A 19,285-nucleotide genomic window follows, 5' to 3' on the forward strand; every position below is an offset into this window, starting at 1 on the left:
TGTGCATTAGTATCTGGGTTTGGTGGCTGATGATGGGATGGATCCCCAGATGGGGTAGTCTCTGGATAGTCTATCCTTTCATCTTAGCTCTAAATTTTGTCTCTATACCTATATCCTTTCATGGGTATTTTGTTCCTTATTCTAAGGAGGAATGAAGTATCCACACGATGGTCTTCCTTCTTGGTTTTCTTGTGGCTTAAACCATTTTTTTGCTATTTATTTCATACTTAAATTTTTGTTATTTTTAAAAATAATGCTTGATATTAAACTCAGGACTTCCAACACGCTAGACATTCTACCCTTGGGCTACATCCCAGCTCAATTCTTCATATTATTGGCATAAATGCTGTTTTCTCCTGTTGCATAAGATAAATTTAGAAGAGAATGTTATAAGAAAGCTATAGTAAGTTTAATTTTTTGCCCCCCTTCTCTCTCACTCTGTGTGTGTGTGTGTGTGTGTGTGTGTGTGTGTGTGTGTGTGCATGTTAGAGATCAAACCCAAGACTTATGTCCTGAGTAAACCTGCCACTAGTTTGCTCTTCCAGCTCCAATTTCCTCATTTTTTATTGCTTTTAGAATCCATGCCCCAAGGATGAAAAGTCCTTTTAATGTGACTTGATTTACTAAATGAATTCTCTGTGTTCTCATGTACGATTTAATTTGATGCACACGGTTGAGTACAGTTCAGTTTCATGTTTTGCATGAGAAATTTGATTCCCTATTTCAAAACGTGAGATTATAGGAAAAATCTTCTAGAGACTCTATACTCTACATTTATACTGTCATCCCTGTGTCATGGAGACCACGATAAAATATTGTTTAATACTTCTAGTGTACCCCATTTGCCTTGCTTTCTTTAACTTCCCTTTTCTGGGTTGGACTAGTTATCAAACCCAGGGCATGTAGATCTAGGCAAATAACACTACCAGTGAGTTAACATCTCTAGTCATTTAACATTTATCTTAAATTGCACTTTTATTTAGAGTGTGTGTGTGTGTGTGTGTGTGTGTGTGTGTGTGTGTGTGTGTGTTGGGGGGTGAGGGACAGGTCTTTTCACTCAGTAGGAAGTCCCTTTATTTATTGAGCCATCTAACCAGACTCCATTCAGAATTTTTAAATGCAGATACTCTCTCCCCCATGGTTATTTTGGAACCATTTCCTGTGTGAATAATACAAAACTACTTCTTGAAAGCCGTGATAGAAAATGCTTGACTACCTAGCAGAACATCTTCAGGATAATGATATGTAGGAAAATAGTCTTGTTATGGCACCACAGTTGAATCTACTGTCCTGGCTTCTGAACCGTTTTATGATCTACAAATTATCTACACCATAAAATAGTAGGTTTTCTAGTAACTAAGTTAAAATGTACATAACAATGAATAAACTCTTGTTGCTCTCGATTTTGTGAGAGAAATGTACAGATAAGAAGTTGCTGTGATAAAATATGTGACATACATAATGCCTTTTGACTGTCTCCAGAGTTTGAACACACCATTGTAGGAAGGACATACAGAAGCATAGCAGCTTACCTTGCAGCAGCAGGAGAGCATGGGTATGTGGAGTGGCTGCTCTGCTGGCCCTTCCTTTCCCTTTATTCTTACTGGCTCTGCAGGCTGTGTGGTGCCTCTCTTTTCATGGTGGGCCTCCTCAGTCCCCCAGCTAATTCTCACTGGAATGCCCTTAGAGACACACCTGGAGGTATGATTTGCTAATCTCCTTAACATTTTTCTACCCAATCAAGTTGACAATCAAGATTAACATTCACAAAGTAATAAATTGTTGTGGTTAGCCAAAGGAGGTTACCTGAGATTAACCTGTGTGGAGACATAATCACGTATACTCAAGAATTGATATATCACTGGCATATTTGGTCAAGTCAACAGAATAATTATATAAAGAGTTGGAGAAGAAAAGCTTTTTGTTTTAAGTTGACGATTGTTAACTAGGAGAGCGTGAAGCACAGTCATTGTTGGGTGGGGGAGGAGGGAGAGATACCATGTGGAAAAGAACATTTCTAGTACCTTGACCAGAGTCAGAACCACAGATAGAGTAGAGTAAGACAAGGGATCCTTGTGTATGAAAAATCTGCTTATACATCTTTTTCCTACTCGTTACCGTATTTGTCTTGCGGTCTCCCTCTGTGTCTCTCTATTTTGCTGTAGAAGAGTTTCTAATTCCGATGGTTCTTATCCTGACCAATGACTTAGCAAACAAGCCATTGGTTCAACCAAGGGTGTCATAATATTAGATAAAAAAGAATCTTTCTGTGCTTGCAGTTTCAGGTTCATTGCAGTATACTTTTAGTTCTATTCAAAACAGACACATTAGTTTTAATCTGTATTTATTTTAAATAATGACAAACACTATTTTAGAACATTGAGTTATTACTTTGCCTCCTGTTTTAGAATGTAGATAGTCCTTTTAAGGATGTTTTATAAGATAATTTAATTGGTTTATTTTGTTTTTAGTGGCTTAGAAATACGATAGCCTTTGGATTTCAAATGCTCTAGGAAGTTTTTTTTTTTTTTTTTTGGTTTTTCGAGACAGGGTTTCTCTGTGTAGCCCTGGCTGTCCTGGAACTCACTCTGTAGACCTGGCTGGCCTCGAACTCAGAAATCCGCCTGCCTCTGCCTCCCAAGTGCTGGGATTAAAGGCATGTGCCACCACCGCCCAGCAGCAAGTATTTTAATCATGGAGTAACCTCAGCAGATCCGTGCACAGCCTTTTTATGTGTGTTCTGGAAATTCAGCTCAGATCCTGCTTGTGCGGATATCAACATAACTATCTCCCTAGCCTCCCCCCCCTTTTAAATAGTAGCTATCCTAATTGGTTTGAAATTATACCTCATTCTAGTTTGTAATTTTATTTATTTGATGGTTATTTATTTGATATTCAGCATCTTTCTATACTGTTGACCTATTTATTATCTTTTAGAAATATCTATTCAGAAAAGTCTAACCAACTTAAAATTTAATACTTTTGTTTTACTAAGTAGTAGGATTTGGCACATACTTTGGATATTACCCCTTTATGTATGTATGCGCACGTACACACACACACACACACACACACACACACACACACACACTTTTTAGACTCCGTATTGTAATCCATTGCTTTCTCTTTGTGTCAGCACCACAGTTTTGGTTACTGTTGCACAGTGTGTATATATGATATATATATAAACATAGTGTTGATAGCATGTTTTTTGGGATAAGGTATTAACTGTGTATCCCTGGCTGGCCTGGGACTCTTTTGATTAGGTTCACATAGAACTCACAGTGATATGCCTGCCCCATGAGAGTACTGTGATTATAGATATGCACCAAGTTTGTTAAGATATTTTGAAATCAAGAAGTATGAGCCTCACAACTTTGTTTTTGTTTTCAATATTTGTTTGCCTGCCTGGGGCATGTTGAGTTCTGTGTGAATTTTAGGGAGAGTATTTCTATTTTTGTGAAAAATATTGTTCCAATTTTGATAAGAATTATACCAAATCTACTGACCCCATTAAGTATTATGAATGTTACAGTATTACATTTTCCACACTATTAATATGGGGTGCCTTTCTTTGTATTTGTGTTTTCAACTTCTTTCAACAGTGTGTATTTTCTCTGTCCAAGTCTCTAGTTGTGTTTATTCATTAGTATTTTACTCTTGATGTTATTGATGATCGAATTTTTTTTAATTTTTGCTTTATGTTGTTCATTGTTAGAGTGTAGTAGGAAAGGGAATTATATGCTGATTTTTATGTCCCGAAACTTTACAGAATTTTAACTTTTTGTGTTTTTAATGTGTGGGAATTTTGGGTTCTTTTTTTTTTTTTTAAACCAATATAAGATCGCGTTATCTAGGAACAAAGCTCACTCATTTTCCTTCCCTGATTCAAGGGTGTGTGTTTCTGCTTGGGCAGAGACACTTTGGACTGGGTTCGTACTGAAGAGCTTTAACATCCTGAAAGAGGATAGGCTGCAAAAGGAAAAATGAATGCCCTGTTGGTTTTCGCTGATCAGAGCATGATTTTTATTAATCGGACAAGGAAGGATTCTAAGCCCGCCCTTGAGTCCCCTTGAGAAACTCTCTGCCGCGCAGTCCGATCATGAGCGCAGATGTGTATCCGGTAGGCGGGTCCCATCGAGTGGGCTGTGACGATGACGACATAGGGCGGTCTGACGAAGCTGCATTCTGGGAGATCTGGGGAGGTCTTCTCAGTAGCAATTCTGTGCGCTTGTAGGGGGCGCAATATAATGTTTAGAGGGAGAGTGGTTAGTGGAGGTGGGAGACCCCAACACACGGGCTCTTTTGCTTTTTGCCCATTTGCTTTGGCTGTCACTTTCAGTAACATTATGTTTGATAAGACCGTCAAATGTGAACATCTTTAGCTTGTTTATGGTTTCAAGTAAAGTTGCCAATCTTTTGCTATTGTATTTGATGTTAGGTGGGAGTGTCTCAGAAGCTTTCTTGTAGACCCACTTTGTTGAGGACTCTTCTTCACAGCAAACTGATGCATCTGCCACTCTTTTGACCTTCATGCTCTGGCATGCACATTGTGAATATATATACATTCAGGCAAAGCAACTATCCAGTTAAACTAGAATTAAAAGTTAATTGTAAGATGGGCATAGTACATGCATGTGATCCTAGCACTCGGAGTCAGAGGTATACAGGCAGATAGATCTTTTTTAGTTAAATGCCAGTCTACATAGTGAAATCTTATTATATACCTCTAAGTAAATAAAAACCCTAAATTAAAAACCTAAAACTTTCTCTTGTCTTCTGCAAAGTGGTTATTTTACACATTTATTATATTATTAAAATACATTTAATATTGTATTTAAGTACTTCTTGATACCTTGAATAAATAGCTGGCAGCTTTCTTTTGCTTCTGAAAATATTTTTTTTCATACAATATATTCTAATTACAGTTTCCTCACTGATAACTCCTCCCAGAATCCCCCCCCCCACCTCTCCAAATATAAACCCTTTCTCACTTTCAGTAGAAAACAGGCATCTAACATAATAATAAAAAATGATATAAAGGACAAGAATAGGACAAAACAAAGAAAGACAGGAAGAAAGTGTCAAAGAAACAGTACAAGAAACACATACATATACCGAGACACACATTAGTGCACACAGAAATCCCATACAAACTAAAAACAGAAACCACAATACATAAACAGAAGACCTGAAAGTATAAAAAACATGCCAGACAAAGCATTATGAGACAGAATCCTCAAAAATAACCATTGAGTTTGTTTTGTGTTGGCCATCTACTGCTGGGAATGACTGATACCTGTCCTTAAAAATGGTTCGAGGGGGTTGGAGAGATAGATGGCTCAGAGGTTAAGAGCACTGTCTGCTTGCTCTTCCAGAGGTCCTGAGTTCAAATCCCAGCAACCACATGGTGACTTACAACAATCTGTAATGGGATCCAATGTTCTTTTCTGGTGTGTCTGAAGACAACTACAGTGTATTCATATAAATGAAATATATATATATATATATATATATATATATATATATATATATATAAAAGAATGGTTTGAATACCCAGTGAGATTGCACCGGAGAAAAGGAAATTTTCAATTCAGAGTTTCTGTCAGTTGGAAATAGCTTCCAGGTTAGAGATGGGGGCTTGTTTCTACTTTCTCCATCAGCACTGGGACTCCATCTGTCTCAGTACTGTGCAGGCCCTATGCATGCTGCCACAGATACTGTGAGTTCATACGTGCATACGTCCTGTTGTGTCTAGAAGGTAATGTTTCCTTGGGCATCTTTTGTCACCACTGGGTCTCACAGCCTTTCTGCCTTCTCTTCCACACAGTTTGCTGCTCTACCCCCGCCCCCCCCCCGGGGATGGAATTTGATAGAAACATCACATTTAGAACTGTGTATTTCAAGGTCTTTTGTTCTCTCTGCACGGTTTCAAAGTGGGTCTCTGTCTTTGTTCCCATCTACTGCAGGAAGAAGCACCTTTGATGATGGCTTGGCAAGACACTAATCTATGAGTATAGTAGAATATCATTGAGTCATTTCATTGTTATATTCCATTAGCAGAACAGCAGTATTTGGTCATCCCCTAGTTGCATGACCTGTCTAGTCTCAGGTTCTAGTCCACCCAAGCAGTGTCATTCAGGCATGTGTTTCATCTTGTGCAGTGGGCCTTAAATTTTATCAGATAGTGGTTGTTTGTCCTACAAGCTCTGTGCCACCTTTGCACCAGTGTATCTTGTAGGCATGTCACCACTGTAGATAGAGGGCAACCATTTGTAACTGGGTTGTTGTTTGCCCTTTTCCTCTGGTAACATGCTGAGTGCTTTCCAGTACCATGAACACTAGTCAGTTTGCATGAAGGCTCCAGGTAGGTACCATGTTCAAGGAGAAATTGTTGGTGTTGTCTTTAGCAATAGGGTCTTATCATTAGTTTGTTGAGAGAAACCAATAGTCTTGACAATAGCCTGCTTTCCATGGCGCCCCTTTGGTCAATAACTCAATTAGCTATAACCCATTCATGTACAAGAGGTTTCGTTTGGTGGCACGAGATTTGTAGTTGGGGCTTTCTCTCCTGATACTTGGTGATTCCATTTAGATGTATTTATGTATGTATATATTTTAAGAGGATTCTACTGTTTAGGTTTCCATACAACCCTTCCAAAGGCCCTTTGGTTTAGCTTCTTATGGTTCTAGGGATTGAATTCAGGGACTTGTGAATGCTAGGTAATTGGTCAGGAAGCTTTTGATATAGTCTATTGAGAGGTGGTAAAATCAAAATTTATTTTTGTTTCTTAATTACCATATAAAGTAATGGTAGTGAGCTTCATTATACTCTTTTTTCTTTTTTCTTTTTGTTTTTTTTTTATACCATTTTTTCACATGCTTTGTTTTTGACAAGCCATTCCCATTTCCTCTCCCTGTGCCCTTTCTTATCTGTCCCTCCACTCTCAGTAGTGTGCTTTCTTTCACCTTTGTCACATGTGTTCTCTTAATGCTTCCACTTCCTTACAACATCTCTGTACATAATCTATATCCACACCCATATGTATACATATGTAAGAATTAAAATCATGAGCCTGCATCTGAGAGAAAATATATTTTAGTTTATCTTTCTAAGTCTGGATTTTACCCCAGTAAATACCATACTTTTTATTCTATTCTTTTTCTTACAAATATTCTGTGAAATAGAATTTTGAATTCCCTGGAAATCTAGGTAAGACTTTTTGTCTTCATCTAGTTTGCCATCAGCTTTGCTTTGCTATCTGCCATTGCTTTACGTTTTCTGTTAAACAAGTAGTACCCAGCATGAAATAAGTTGGCTAGCAATTCTGTGTTCTGCTTGAACAATACTGTGTATCATTTACTAGTGTTAGCACCAGAATTTGAAATACCTTCTTTCAAATTTTATGTTTATATCTTAAATTGGAAGATTTATACCAACCACAGCACACACTTGTAGTTCTGGTTATTTAGAATGTCCTAACATGGGCTGGAGAGATGGCTCACTGGCTAAGAGCACTGACTGCTCTTCCAAAGGTCCTGAGTTCAAATCCCAGCAACCACATGGTGGCTCACAATCACCCGTAATCTGACACCCTCTTCTGGTGCGTCTTAAGTCAGCTACAGTGTGCTTATGTATAATAATAAATCTTTGGGCCTGAGCAAGCAGGGACTGAGTGGACAGGGCTGACCAGAGTCAGCATATCTGAACAGAGAGAGCAGAGGTCCTAAATACAATTCCCAACAATGACATGAAGGCTCACAACCATCTGTACAGCTACAGTGTACTCATATACATAAAAATGAATAAATCTTTAAAAAAATAGCATGTCCTAACATGTTGGAAATCATGTTAATGTGGTACATACTTAAATTAACTAAATTAAAAAAGCTAAATATACACGATGTTTTAGTGCAGTTTCTGGCATTATAACAAAATAACTGAGTATTTAACTTCTAAAGAAAAAAGTTGCATTTTTTTTGATAGTTTTGGAGCTTCTTGTCTATGATAGTCTAGGATTCTATTCCATTTGGCTTGTGCTGAAGTAGCACATCATATTGGTAAAATATGACAGACCACTTACCTCCTCATGAGCCTGAAGGCAGAGTACCAGTAGAGTACTCTTTTATAAAGTGGGTTATTTTATACTTGAATTTATTGTGTTTTAATTTATATTCCCTTTGATGACCATTCCCCCAGTGACCTAAAGACCTGTTAATACAACTTCTTACCTTCTAATAGAGTTACTTGGGTGAGTCCTAAGCCTTAGCACATGGACTTTGGAGGACATTCAAAATTTAGGTTCATCCTTCTACCCTACCTCCACCAAAAAAAAATAATAGGGTGAGCATTGCTATTTCATGCCCTGGCGGGCATGCAACTTGCTATGTAGATCAGGCTGGTTTTGCACTCACAGAAATCCCCCTTCTTCATTTCTGGTGCTGAGATTAAAGGCATGTGCTACTATGCTTGTACTGAGAAATTATTTTTAAGGTGATACTGCATGATAAAGTGAATATTTTTCTTGTGTTTTTATTTTTATCAGAGCCATATGATTTCGAGTTTACTGTAGTTCTTAGTGCAAACTTGGGACTTAGCAGACTTAGAATTAAATAGTAGATTTTATTCAGCTACCAGGTATACTGTGCTATTCACTTTCATATCGCCAGTCAGATGAGAAGAGGGTGATGAAGCATTTTAAGTTTGGCCAACTTCAGAGGCAAATGGAAACTATTTTCAGTGGTTCATGTACGTGGTTCCGGTTTCTGAGATGGGGGGAGATAAAACAAGTATATATCAAAAAGGGTATAATCCTTTAAGGAGTCAGAAACCGTGTACAGTTGAGTATAAGCTCATTGAGTACTGGGTCTTTCGGAATAATTTAGATATATTTTCTTGTTGAATCCCTATCTCTTCCTGCCCTAATAAGACACAGACTAGTTAGTCTTAATTCTTTTTTTTTTTAAGATTTATTTATTTTTATTTATATGAGTGTCCTGTAGCTGTCTTCAGACACACACCAGAAGAGGGCAGTGGATCCCATTACAGATGTTTGTGAGCCACCATGTGGTTGCTGGGATTTGAACTCAGGACCTCTGGCAGAGCAGTCAGTGCTCTTAACCGCTGAGCCATCTCTCCAGCCCTAGTCTTAATCCTTACTGCAGTTCTCATGTAGATGCATATTTCCAATTCTGTATGGCTTTAGTTTCTATATAGCTATGCTATATCTTTTTAGATTGCCTCAATTTATTGCTTCCCTTCCTTTTGAAATGATGCTGTTCTTTAAAGACTATTATTTATTTATATTCTGCCTATGTGCACTATGGGCATGCCTAGTGCCAGTGGAGGCCACATGGGGGCTGGAGTGTAAGCAGTTATGAACTGCCTGATAAGGGTACTGGGAATGAAAACCAGGTCCTCTGCAAGAACAAATGCTCCTAAATGCTGAGACATATACACAGCCCCATAAAGGCAGTTTTGAAGTCTTGTGGCCTTTAGTGTTTTTAGTTTGTCTACTTATTTTAACATAGCCTGAAGATTGTTAAGTGTAGATAGTAGACTTATTTTGAAGTTAGAAAATGTCATTGATTCTTTGTAGATTTCTTTTAAGATATGGTTTCTCCAGATTACATATTCCTGAAGCCTAGATCATGAAGTACTGTCATGAGTGTTTTAGGATTGATCCAGTTTGTAGAAAAGAAAATGCATTTGCAAAATGTATGTGGTAACTACAATGTGGTATCAAGAAAATTACAGATTCAGATTTTCCTACTGGTCAGAGTATATGCCATTGTTGCATAATATATTATTCTGTGAAGTCTTATTTACTCAGAAGAGTTTGGCACAAATTAGGGAGCCCGGTAGAGGGAAAACAAAATATTTTGAAATGAATAAAATTTAAAGGTCATTAATCATCAATTGGCAGCACATTTTTCTCCTTTAAAGGTTTGCACTTATATGTAATTTAAATGGTTAGCTTTTCATTTCTTACCCTGTATTTTGAAAGCTGCTATGTGACATTTAATCAGATTAAATGGCAGACTTGTATAGCTAGACCAATAGGAAGGAACATACCTTCCTATGTCCTTTCTGAGGAAGTTTCTGTTCCCTGTTCTGGAGATAAACAGCTCAGGAGAGTACTTGCCTATCATGTTCAATGTCCTCAGTTAAATCTCTAATACTGGGCTGGAGAGATGGTTCAGTGGTTAAGAGCACTGACTGCTCTTCCAAAGGTCCTGAGTTCAAATCCCAGCAACCACATGGTGGCTCACAGCCATCTGTAACAAGATCTGACGCCCTCTTCTGGAGTGTCTGAAGACAGCTATAGTGTACTTACGTATAATAAGTAAATACATCTTTAAAAAAAAACAAAACTTCTAATACTTCCAAAATTAAAGTCTGTGTTCCCTGTTAATATACACTTGGCAAGCATAATAAAAGGAAATGTTAATGATAGGATTCAGTTTTTCTGTGTTTAAATTTTTTTTTTTGTTTTTTTCGAGACAGGGTTTCTCTGTATAGCCCTGGCTGTCCTAGAACTCACTCTGTAGACCAGGCTGGCCTCGAACTCAGAAATCCGCCTGCCTCTGCCTCCCGAGTGCTGGGATTAAAGGCGTGCGCCAACACGCCCGGCTTCCTGTGTTTAAAATTTTAACATTATAGACCTAAAGATAGAATGAATCATATTTTTTTCTTTTTTTTAATTTTTATTAGGTATTTACTTCATTTACATTTCAAATGTTATCCCCAAAGTCCCCTATACCCCCCCCCGCTCCCCTACCCACCCACTCCCACTTCTACAAAGTTGTCAATAGTTTCATTGCTACTGTGATGTACAGCCACTTAATTCATGGTTGGACATTTAAGTAATTTGTAATTTTCGGTGCTTATGCCAGTGGCAATTTGGAAGAGTGTATGGGCACCTTAGATATAGTAATAATGAGTGCAAGAATGTGACTTTTGAGGAGGAGCGCTAAGGTAAGATGATGACATGGGTCTGCCAGTGTTTAGCTGCTGAGAGTTTTTAGGGATAGAATAACACACCAGCTGCTTAGATGTTCTTTATCATGGTCCCCAGCAATCCATGGATGCTGAGCAAATGTTAGTCATGATTTAGTAGCCTCTGTTTGGACCATTTGGCATTAAATTCAAGACAATACAAATAATTATTCTTCAAGGAAAAAAGTCTTATTTTTTAAAAACTATCACAGAATGCCAGATTTTTTGTGTTTAAATTTGGTGATACAATTTAAGTGAATTTTAAAAGTTAGTTTCTGTAGCTAAAGATATAAACACTTCTGTTTATATGCTTCAGTAATTAATTTCTTCATGTGTTCAGAAATGGAAGTTCGTGTGTGTATGTGTGTTGCTGCAGAGTAAATAGAAGTGCCCGACTTCTTCTTTTTTTTTTTTTTAATTTATTTATTTATTATTATTTTATTTACATTTCCTTTTTAAAGATTTTTATGGAAAGATTTATTGTTATACATAAGTACACTGTAGCTGACTTCAGACACACCAGAAGAGGGCATCAGATCTCATTATGGGTGGTTGTGAGCCAACATGTGGTTGCTGGGATTTGAACTCAGGACCTTCGGAAGAGCAGTCAGTGCTCTTACCCACTGAGCCATCTCACCAGCCCCCTTTATTTACATTTCAAATGCTATCCCGAAAGTTCCCCCCCCCCCCCCCCCCCCCCCGTCACCCACCCAAGTCACTAGTTTTGGCCCCAAGTTTATGGTTTTCTTTCTATAAAAAGAAGTTCTGCTGAGATTTTTTTTTTTAATTTACTGTTTAGAATTGAATGTCTGTAATCACCTATTGCTTTGCTGTCAAGATTTTTTTTATTTCAATGTTTAGCAGCTGCTAACAATATAGAATAGCTACTTCAATTTATGTGGGCCTATGTCTAATACTTCCGTGGATGTCTGAAAACCAAGATGGAAGTGACCCCTTTGTTTAGTACTGTTTTTTTTCCATCTAGACATCCGTATGATACCGTTTAGTTTATAAATAGGTTGCAAGTACTTTAGTTTACAAATAGGTTAACAGTAAGTAATAGTAAGACAGAAGATTGTAACATGATGGATAAAAATTTATACATTGTGAGGTTGTTATACTAAGTTAAACAAGGCACTGTGATACTGAGGTAGTGGATGTGATAACTGAGACAGCCACTAAGTACAGGCATGTGCTATATGTGCAGGACAGGTATACTGGACTAAGGATCTCATCTCAGGTGCGATGAAGAGAGAATGCAAAAATTTCATCTTGTAAATTAGAGTAAATGAGCTTTTGCAGATCTAGGATTGTTTCCTTATGGAACCTTTTCATTTTTAATCTAGGATAAGTGGAACTATGGTCAAGTAAAGTGTAATTGGAGTGAGATTATACTGTATGCCTGTGAGACTGAAGGAGATGGTCTTAATGTATTCACTCAGTGCACTCTTGTGGTAGCTTTAGTTATTAATAAGAAAAAGCAAAAGCTAGTTGCTGCTGATGACCCTTCCAAGGACAATAGCCATGGAGACGTATTCATATTTCATGTCTGTGCTCTGTCTTCCCCAATTGTTGGAATAGCATCTCGTTTGTAGTAGTTACAGGGAATTCCTATATATGATCAAGACCTCAAACATGTTTTTTGATACTGAGTGAGAGAGCTCCACCTTGTGATCTTTGAGCATGCATATATACATATACATATACATATATATATTTTTGGAATCTTACCACCCTAATTTCCTGAAGTGTCGCTTGAGAATTTATGCCTTTACAGTTCCCTTAAAATATCAAATATCCTTTCTTTTAAAACAAATAGGATATTAGAAGACAAAGATATATTTTATATGTGTCGATGAATCTCAGAAATACAGAATATTAGATAGTTCTTTAGGGTACACTAAGAAAGCTGGATTAAAATTTAAATGTCTTAGAAGGGGGCAGTGGTTTGGCATATGAGGGAGACCATACCAATAATAGGTATATTTTAAGATTTTGCAACTTGACTCAATGATTGTGCACTGTGTATTTGTAGTATTGTCCACAAAATGTTCTTTTTCTTTTCTCTTTTGTCTGAGATTGAGTCTCAAGTAGCCAGTTTAGTCTTGAACTCTATGTAGCCAAGGACGACCTTGAACTTCATATCTTCTTGCCTCCCAAGTTCTGTGGTTAGAGGTATATATATATATATATATATATATATATATATATATATGTGCCTGACTTTAGTAAAAGATAGGAAATAGTGTTTTGAGCACATGTTCATCAATTGATGTTTGTTAAGGGCTTGATGAATTCATGGGGAAATTGCTTGTTCCTTTTCTTTTCTCTGCCTGCCCTTTTCTCTTTCTATGAACCTAGAACTTACTGTGTAGACCAGGCTAACCTGAAACTAGAATTATCTTCTGCCTTTGCTTTCTAATTGTTGGGTTATAGGTGTGCAACATCACACCCAGCTTTTTTCCTTATGTCTATTTTTTTGAAAAGGTCATTAGAATTTCACAAGTGTGGTATATTTCAACACTTTATAAAGATACATTGAATTTTACCTACTTCAAAATTATTTTTGTTTGTACATCTATTTACCTGTACGTGTGTGTAGGAATATGTGGGTGTTGGTGTGTGCATGCATGACATGGTGCATATGTGGAGGTCCTTTGACATTTTGAGAAAGTTCTCTTTCCACCATGTGTGTCCTAAGGATTGAATTCAAGTTAGCAGGATTTTCAAGAGGTGATTTTACCAACTGGTCATCTCAGAGGCCCTCATCAACTTTGGGTGACCACCAAGTACTTAGGTTCTCTTTTAAAAGAAAAAACAAAACCTAATACTGATAGCTATTTAAGGTCAAGTGTGGTGGTATATAGCTATAATCCTAGTACTTGGGAATGAGACAGGAGGATCAAGAATTCATAGTCATTTTTCTCTGAATTGGGAGTTTGAGGCAAGTGTAGGATACATGAGTCTCGAAAAAATGCGAAAAACAAAACAACAAATAAAAGCTCCATAGTTAGGTTAGATACCTCAGCAGGTAAAAGACTTGGCCCTCAAACCTGAGGATGTGGCTTTGATCTTTAGAATTTACATTAAGGTGGGAGGAGTCACCTTCACAAAGAGATCCTCTGACCTCCACCCATGACACTCTTATTGATATATGCACTAATAAATATTAAAGAAGATTTGACATTTTATATTTTATGCTTTAGCCTGTTGCCCTATCCCTCTTTAATATATACTGGTCATTGATAGCAGATCATTGTTTATTAAGGAGATGCACCCGTGACTATCAAAACTAGAAGTGATCCCTTTCTCATGCTCAGACTTATATTTAATTTTGGTAACAGGTGTCTTTTTTTGTTTGAGTTATGTTTTTATGTAGCCTAGGTTAGCCTCACACTCATGGTGCTGAGGTTATAGCTGTATACCACCATAGCTAGCTACAAGTAGCATTCTTATATTCTGCTGACTTGTTTTAATTTGTTCTGTTGAGGATCACACTCAAGCATATTGGCCAGTGCTATTCAGACTAATTTCAGGTACAACATAGCATTATCATGACAGGGTTCTTTTTAGTAAACTAAGCCTTTTGTACTATATGTTTTATCAAGAATGGAGAAACTTGTCCTTAAAGTGTTTTAAGATACAAAAAGCTCTTTTTAAAAACCGTGTCTGGATACCATCAATTAAAAGCTAAAAAGTTTCAGGCACAATATATTATAATTTAAACTTTTCTTAGGACTTCAGGACTTAAGAAAAATGTGTAAGAGAGCCACTTTCTATTTCTTTTTAGTGTATACTTATTTGTATATGTGTGATATTTATGTTTTATGTGTTATACATATATACACATGGGTAGGGTATACACATGCAAGATGGCATATGCATGGATAGATTAATGTATGGACAGGGTTTGGGGGAACTCCAGGTTACTGTGTCATGAGAAATTTCAAACAAAATTATGTATGATACAATATTCTTTGATGTTGTATTATTACTATAAGAGTTCTTAACATCCAGCCAAATGGAAGAGAACAAAATACTTATTTTACTAAAACACATTAAGAGACACTGGGGAATTTAGATTTTGAGTGTGAATATTTCCTGATGTTTGTGGTGTATTTATAATGAATATATCATTTTCTCTTTAAAGGAACTGTCTTTCTTAGAGGAAGCACACTGTCATTTTACTCACATAAATATATGAATATATTTCTGACATTGGGGTGATCCAGAAGATGATAAAGAAATGATAGCAGCTCCAGAAATACCAACTGATTTTAATCTACTGCAGTAAGTACCATGTATTATAATAACATTCACATATTTTTCCACAAAATTGAAATACTAATTTTGATTTCTTAATATATAAATTAGCTCATATATTTTGAAAGTTAGTTTTTTTTATTAGTACTCATTCAATTTTATTTTTGCCACTTCTGTAATATTTTGGATCTATTTTTAAAATTTACACATGATACAATTTACTATTAATTTTACAAATATTTATTTAATTTTCAGTTCTATGTTTGTGTATATGTTTGTATGTGAGAATATGCATGTGTATGCAGTTGCCAACTAAAGCCAGAATAGAGCATCAGATTCCCTGGAGTTCCTGGAGTTACTGAACACTGTAAGAGCTCTACATGCTCTTAACTATGGAACCATCTCTCTAGCCTCTACTATTATTGGTTTTTAATGCGCAGTTTGGAATCCATTGTTGGCTTTGTAGTTTGCCTTAGTTACTGTTTTCTTGTGGTGAAGAGACATCATGTCAGAACTCTTATGAAAATAACACTTAATTGGAGACCTGCGTACAGTTTTAGAGGGTTAGTCTGTGATCATCATGGCAGGAAGCAAATTGGTATGGTGCCATCTCAGTAGCTGAGAATTTGACATCCTGATCTGCAGTCAGAATATGGGGAGGGAGAGACAGACAGACAGATAGACATAGGTAGAGATGGGCTGAGACAGACAGGCACTGATAAACTTACTGTGTCTGGGGTGGGCTTTGAGGTTTTCAAAAGCCCACAGTGGCACACCTCCTCCAACCAGGCTACATCTAATCTGTCTCAAACAGTGCTAGTAACTGGGGATGAAGCATATGTGCCTGTGTGGGCCATTATCATTCTAACTACCACACAGTACTAGTTGTTTTGAGGAAGAATATCGGGATCATTAAAATGTTAAATCTTTCAGTTAGTAAGGAATGATACCATACATTAGTATGGTTATTAAATGAAATGAGTATAAGATATCTCAATTATTTGTTACAAAAACAAGTTATATGCATACTGGTCTAGAAAAGATGTTTGAATACTTGAGCCATCTACCTCTATTTTTCCATCCTGTCTTAAAAGTTACCTACACTCTGAGGCTGAAGAGATGGCTAGTGGTTAAGAGGACTTACTTGCAGAGCCTCCAAGTTTGGTTCCTAGCACTCACATGGTCACTTAACAACTTTCTGTAACTTACATTCCAGGTGATCTGATACCCTCTTTGGGCATGGGGGGAGGGTTGTCACTCTTGCAGTATTTTCTTTTCACTGGGAGTAAAGTGTATGCCATGGTGCCTGGACAGCTGAGGTATTGGTCTGTCTGGCCTATACAGTGAGACCCTGTCCCTGTAGGAGTCATTTTATGTGTATACATGTGGTGTGTGTGTGTTTGTTTGTTTGTTTGTTTGTTTGTTTTTGAGACCAGGTCTAAAAACACTATATAGCCCTGGCTGGTCTACAACTTAACAGAGATCTGTCCACTTCTGCCTCTCAGAAGTGTTTAGATTAAAGACGGTGCACCACCGTGTTTATATTAAGCAGCTGTTTTTATATTAAGCGATAAGTCCATGAGATGTCTCAATTAAAAGTAAGACTTTAAATTGCCCAGTAGATCTGTTTAGCTCTATTTTAGGTATATGCAATCTCCAGTTAGATTCTTTATGAGGCTTAATTTAGTAGAAAAAGTTTGATGGATAAAACTGTTGACTGAGTAGGTAAATACATTCCACATGGCAGACAGTTTCTACTTTGTTAGTAGATGTCTTTTCAAATTTGTAAAAATTTTGTTTGGTGGAGAGTTTTTGAGTCTGTTGGGTTTTTTGTTTTTTTTTTTTTTTTTTTTTGGCTAATAGTATGACTTTTCCTCAATGTTTTAGGGCTAAACCCAGGATCTCATGCGTATTAATCAAGTATTGAGTTATATCTGTAGTCTCTGTTTTGGTTTTGAGACAGTCTTATGCAACCTGGGCTAGCCTTAAATTCACTGTGTAGCTGAGGATGGCCTTGAATTTTCTGCCTCATTTCTCAAATGCTTGGGTTGCAGGTATATACTACCTTGCTCATTTTTATGCATTGCTAGGGATTGAACCTGGGGAACTGTAGAGAAGTAGTCTGCTGAGTTATATTTTCAGCCCAAACTGTGATATTTTAATTGCGGTGTATATTTGCTATGCTTTAAGTTTCCTAAGAAAAAACAACCGCTTTAGAGTGACATATTCAAGTCTTGAATTCATTGTTTAAGGGAGATGTTGAACCAGGTTTAGTGATCTTAGCACTCAAGAAGTGGGGACAGGAAGGTTGGGACTTTGAGGTCAGACTGGACTACATAATGAGAGCCTGCTTACAAAAACAAAACCATCCTCCAAGTAGCAAATTCTTGTTAAAGATAGGATAGTGTATTAGATAATGTAAGGAGTTAAAACAGATATGCCTGCTTCTAGGAACTCCTATTTTACAGTTACAAAGCAAAAAATATGCAATTTCTTATGCATAGCAAAATTGAAGATCATTAACAAGTTTATATTGTAGATTAGTGTATTGATATAGAATACTTGGGATAATATGGATCTGCTATAGGATAATGGCTAAAAAGAATCGACAGGAGTAGAATAGGCCCTGGCTGTCGTGGAACTTGCTCTGCAGTGCAGACCGGTCTTGAACTTCCAGATCTGCCTGCCTTTGGCTCACAAGTTAAAACCCTATAGTCTATAGTCTGGGACTTGGCAAATATTTCTATTTGAGTTATTTAGAATAAAGAGCTGGAATTAAAGGCATGTGCCACCACTGCCTGACAGTAAAATAATTTCCCTAAGTATGTTCCTTGTAACAGAAAGTAGAACTGGACATCACATTTTAGCTATTTATTTAGTTACATGTTTTGATTAAATTATCGAAACATAAATGTTTAAAGAAACCTATGTCATAGTACTCTTTGTAATTGGTCAGTTTTATTGTAGTCCTTGTAGTTAGTCTTACATTACAGTCTTACATGTTTGGTAATGTTTAAGGTATATTATGAAAATATATGGTACTGTTAATAATAATACTGAGTTCTTATTAAATTTCTTCTTTGCCGATTTCATACATGTATATAGTGGGTTTTATTTATGTTTCTCCTCCATTCTCTATTCCCCCTTCCCACTCCTGCCATCTCATCCTCTTCCCCACAGGACCCTGTTCCTCATCCAGAACTTGATTTTTCTTGGGATCCACTGATTTATGATGAGTCATCAGCCATTTCTTTGTTTTTAGATAATGTTGAAAATTGGAAACATCTTCTATACTTCTAAGGAAGGGTTAAAATGTTTGCTTATCTTTCTGTCACAGGGAGTCAGAAACACACTTTTCTTCTGACACAGATTTTGAAGACATTGAAGGAAAAAATCAAAAGCAAGGCAAAGGCAAAGTAAGTATCATTTATGTAAATTTTTTAAACATGTATGTGCATGCACACTTAGTGAAATAATTGTTTCCATCAAATTTGGCTTGTTTTGGGCTCTCAGTTATATGGCAAAGCTGAATATATGTGTTTTTATATTTTCTGACTAAATAGCTTTTGTGAGAATCTGTATGTAGTTTACTGTTATTGACCTTATTGAACATTATTGTTCCTAGTAGGTCATTTTATAAAGTAAAATATACTAAGCAAAATTTGACATGTCAACTCATTTGATTTCCCAATAAATCGGTCATGTTATGTTGAATTGTTGTGTTGCCTTAAATATAAACTCAAAATACATAAACTTCCTTCTACCAATGCTTCTTGGATATGTAATCTATAACCAAGTTACATATACTGGATTATTAGACCTGTGAACATAATGTCAAAGATGAAACTAAGAAAGTTAAGTTCTTAGTCAGTAGAATGCCTTGTAGAATCAGTTTTGCATAATATACATGGAACCAAAGGGAAAGACTGTGTTATACCCTAAGCCCCTCTAAAGTTGTTTGTGTGTGCTTCTCTCCCTCTCCCTCTCCCTCCCCCTCCCTCTCTCTCTCCCTCCCCCTCCCTC

The 19,285-nt window shown here is 36.8% G+C and overlaps 1 protein-coding gene across 1 annotated transcript in view; it reads left to right on the forward strand.

Annotated features, from left to right (window-relative positions):
- Nucleotides 1-19,285, forward strand: part of Stag2 (stromal antigen 2) — a 132,059-nt gene that overhangs the window by 37,933 nt on the left and 74,841 nt on the right. The window contains exons 2-3 of the mRNA XM_029534221.1: nt 15,150-15,289; nt 18,600-18,678. Coding sequence (XP_029390081.1) covers nt 15,246-15,289; nt 18,600-18,678 — 123 coding nt within the window. The 5' untranslated portion in view covers nt 15,150-15,245. The remainder of the gene's footprint in view (nt 1-15,149; nt 15,290-18,599; nt 18,679-19,285) is intronic.

Source organism: Mus pahari, chromosome X (genome assembly GCF_900095145.1).
Source record: "Mus pahari chromosome X, PAHARI_EIJ_v1.1, whole genome shotgun sequence".
NCBI lineage: Eukaryota > Metazoa > Chordata > Mammalia > Rodentia > Muridae > Mus > Mus pahari.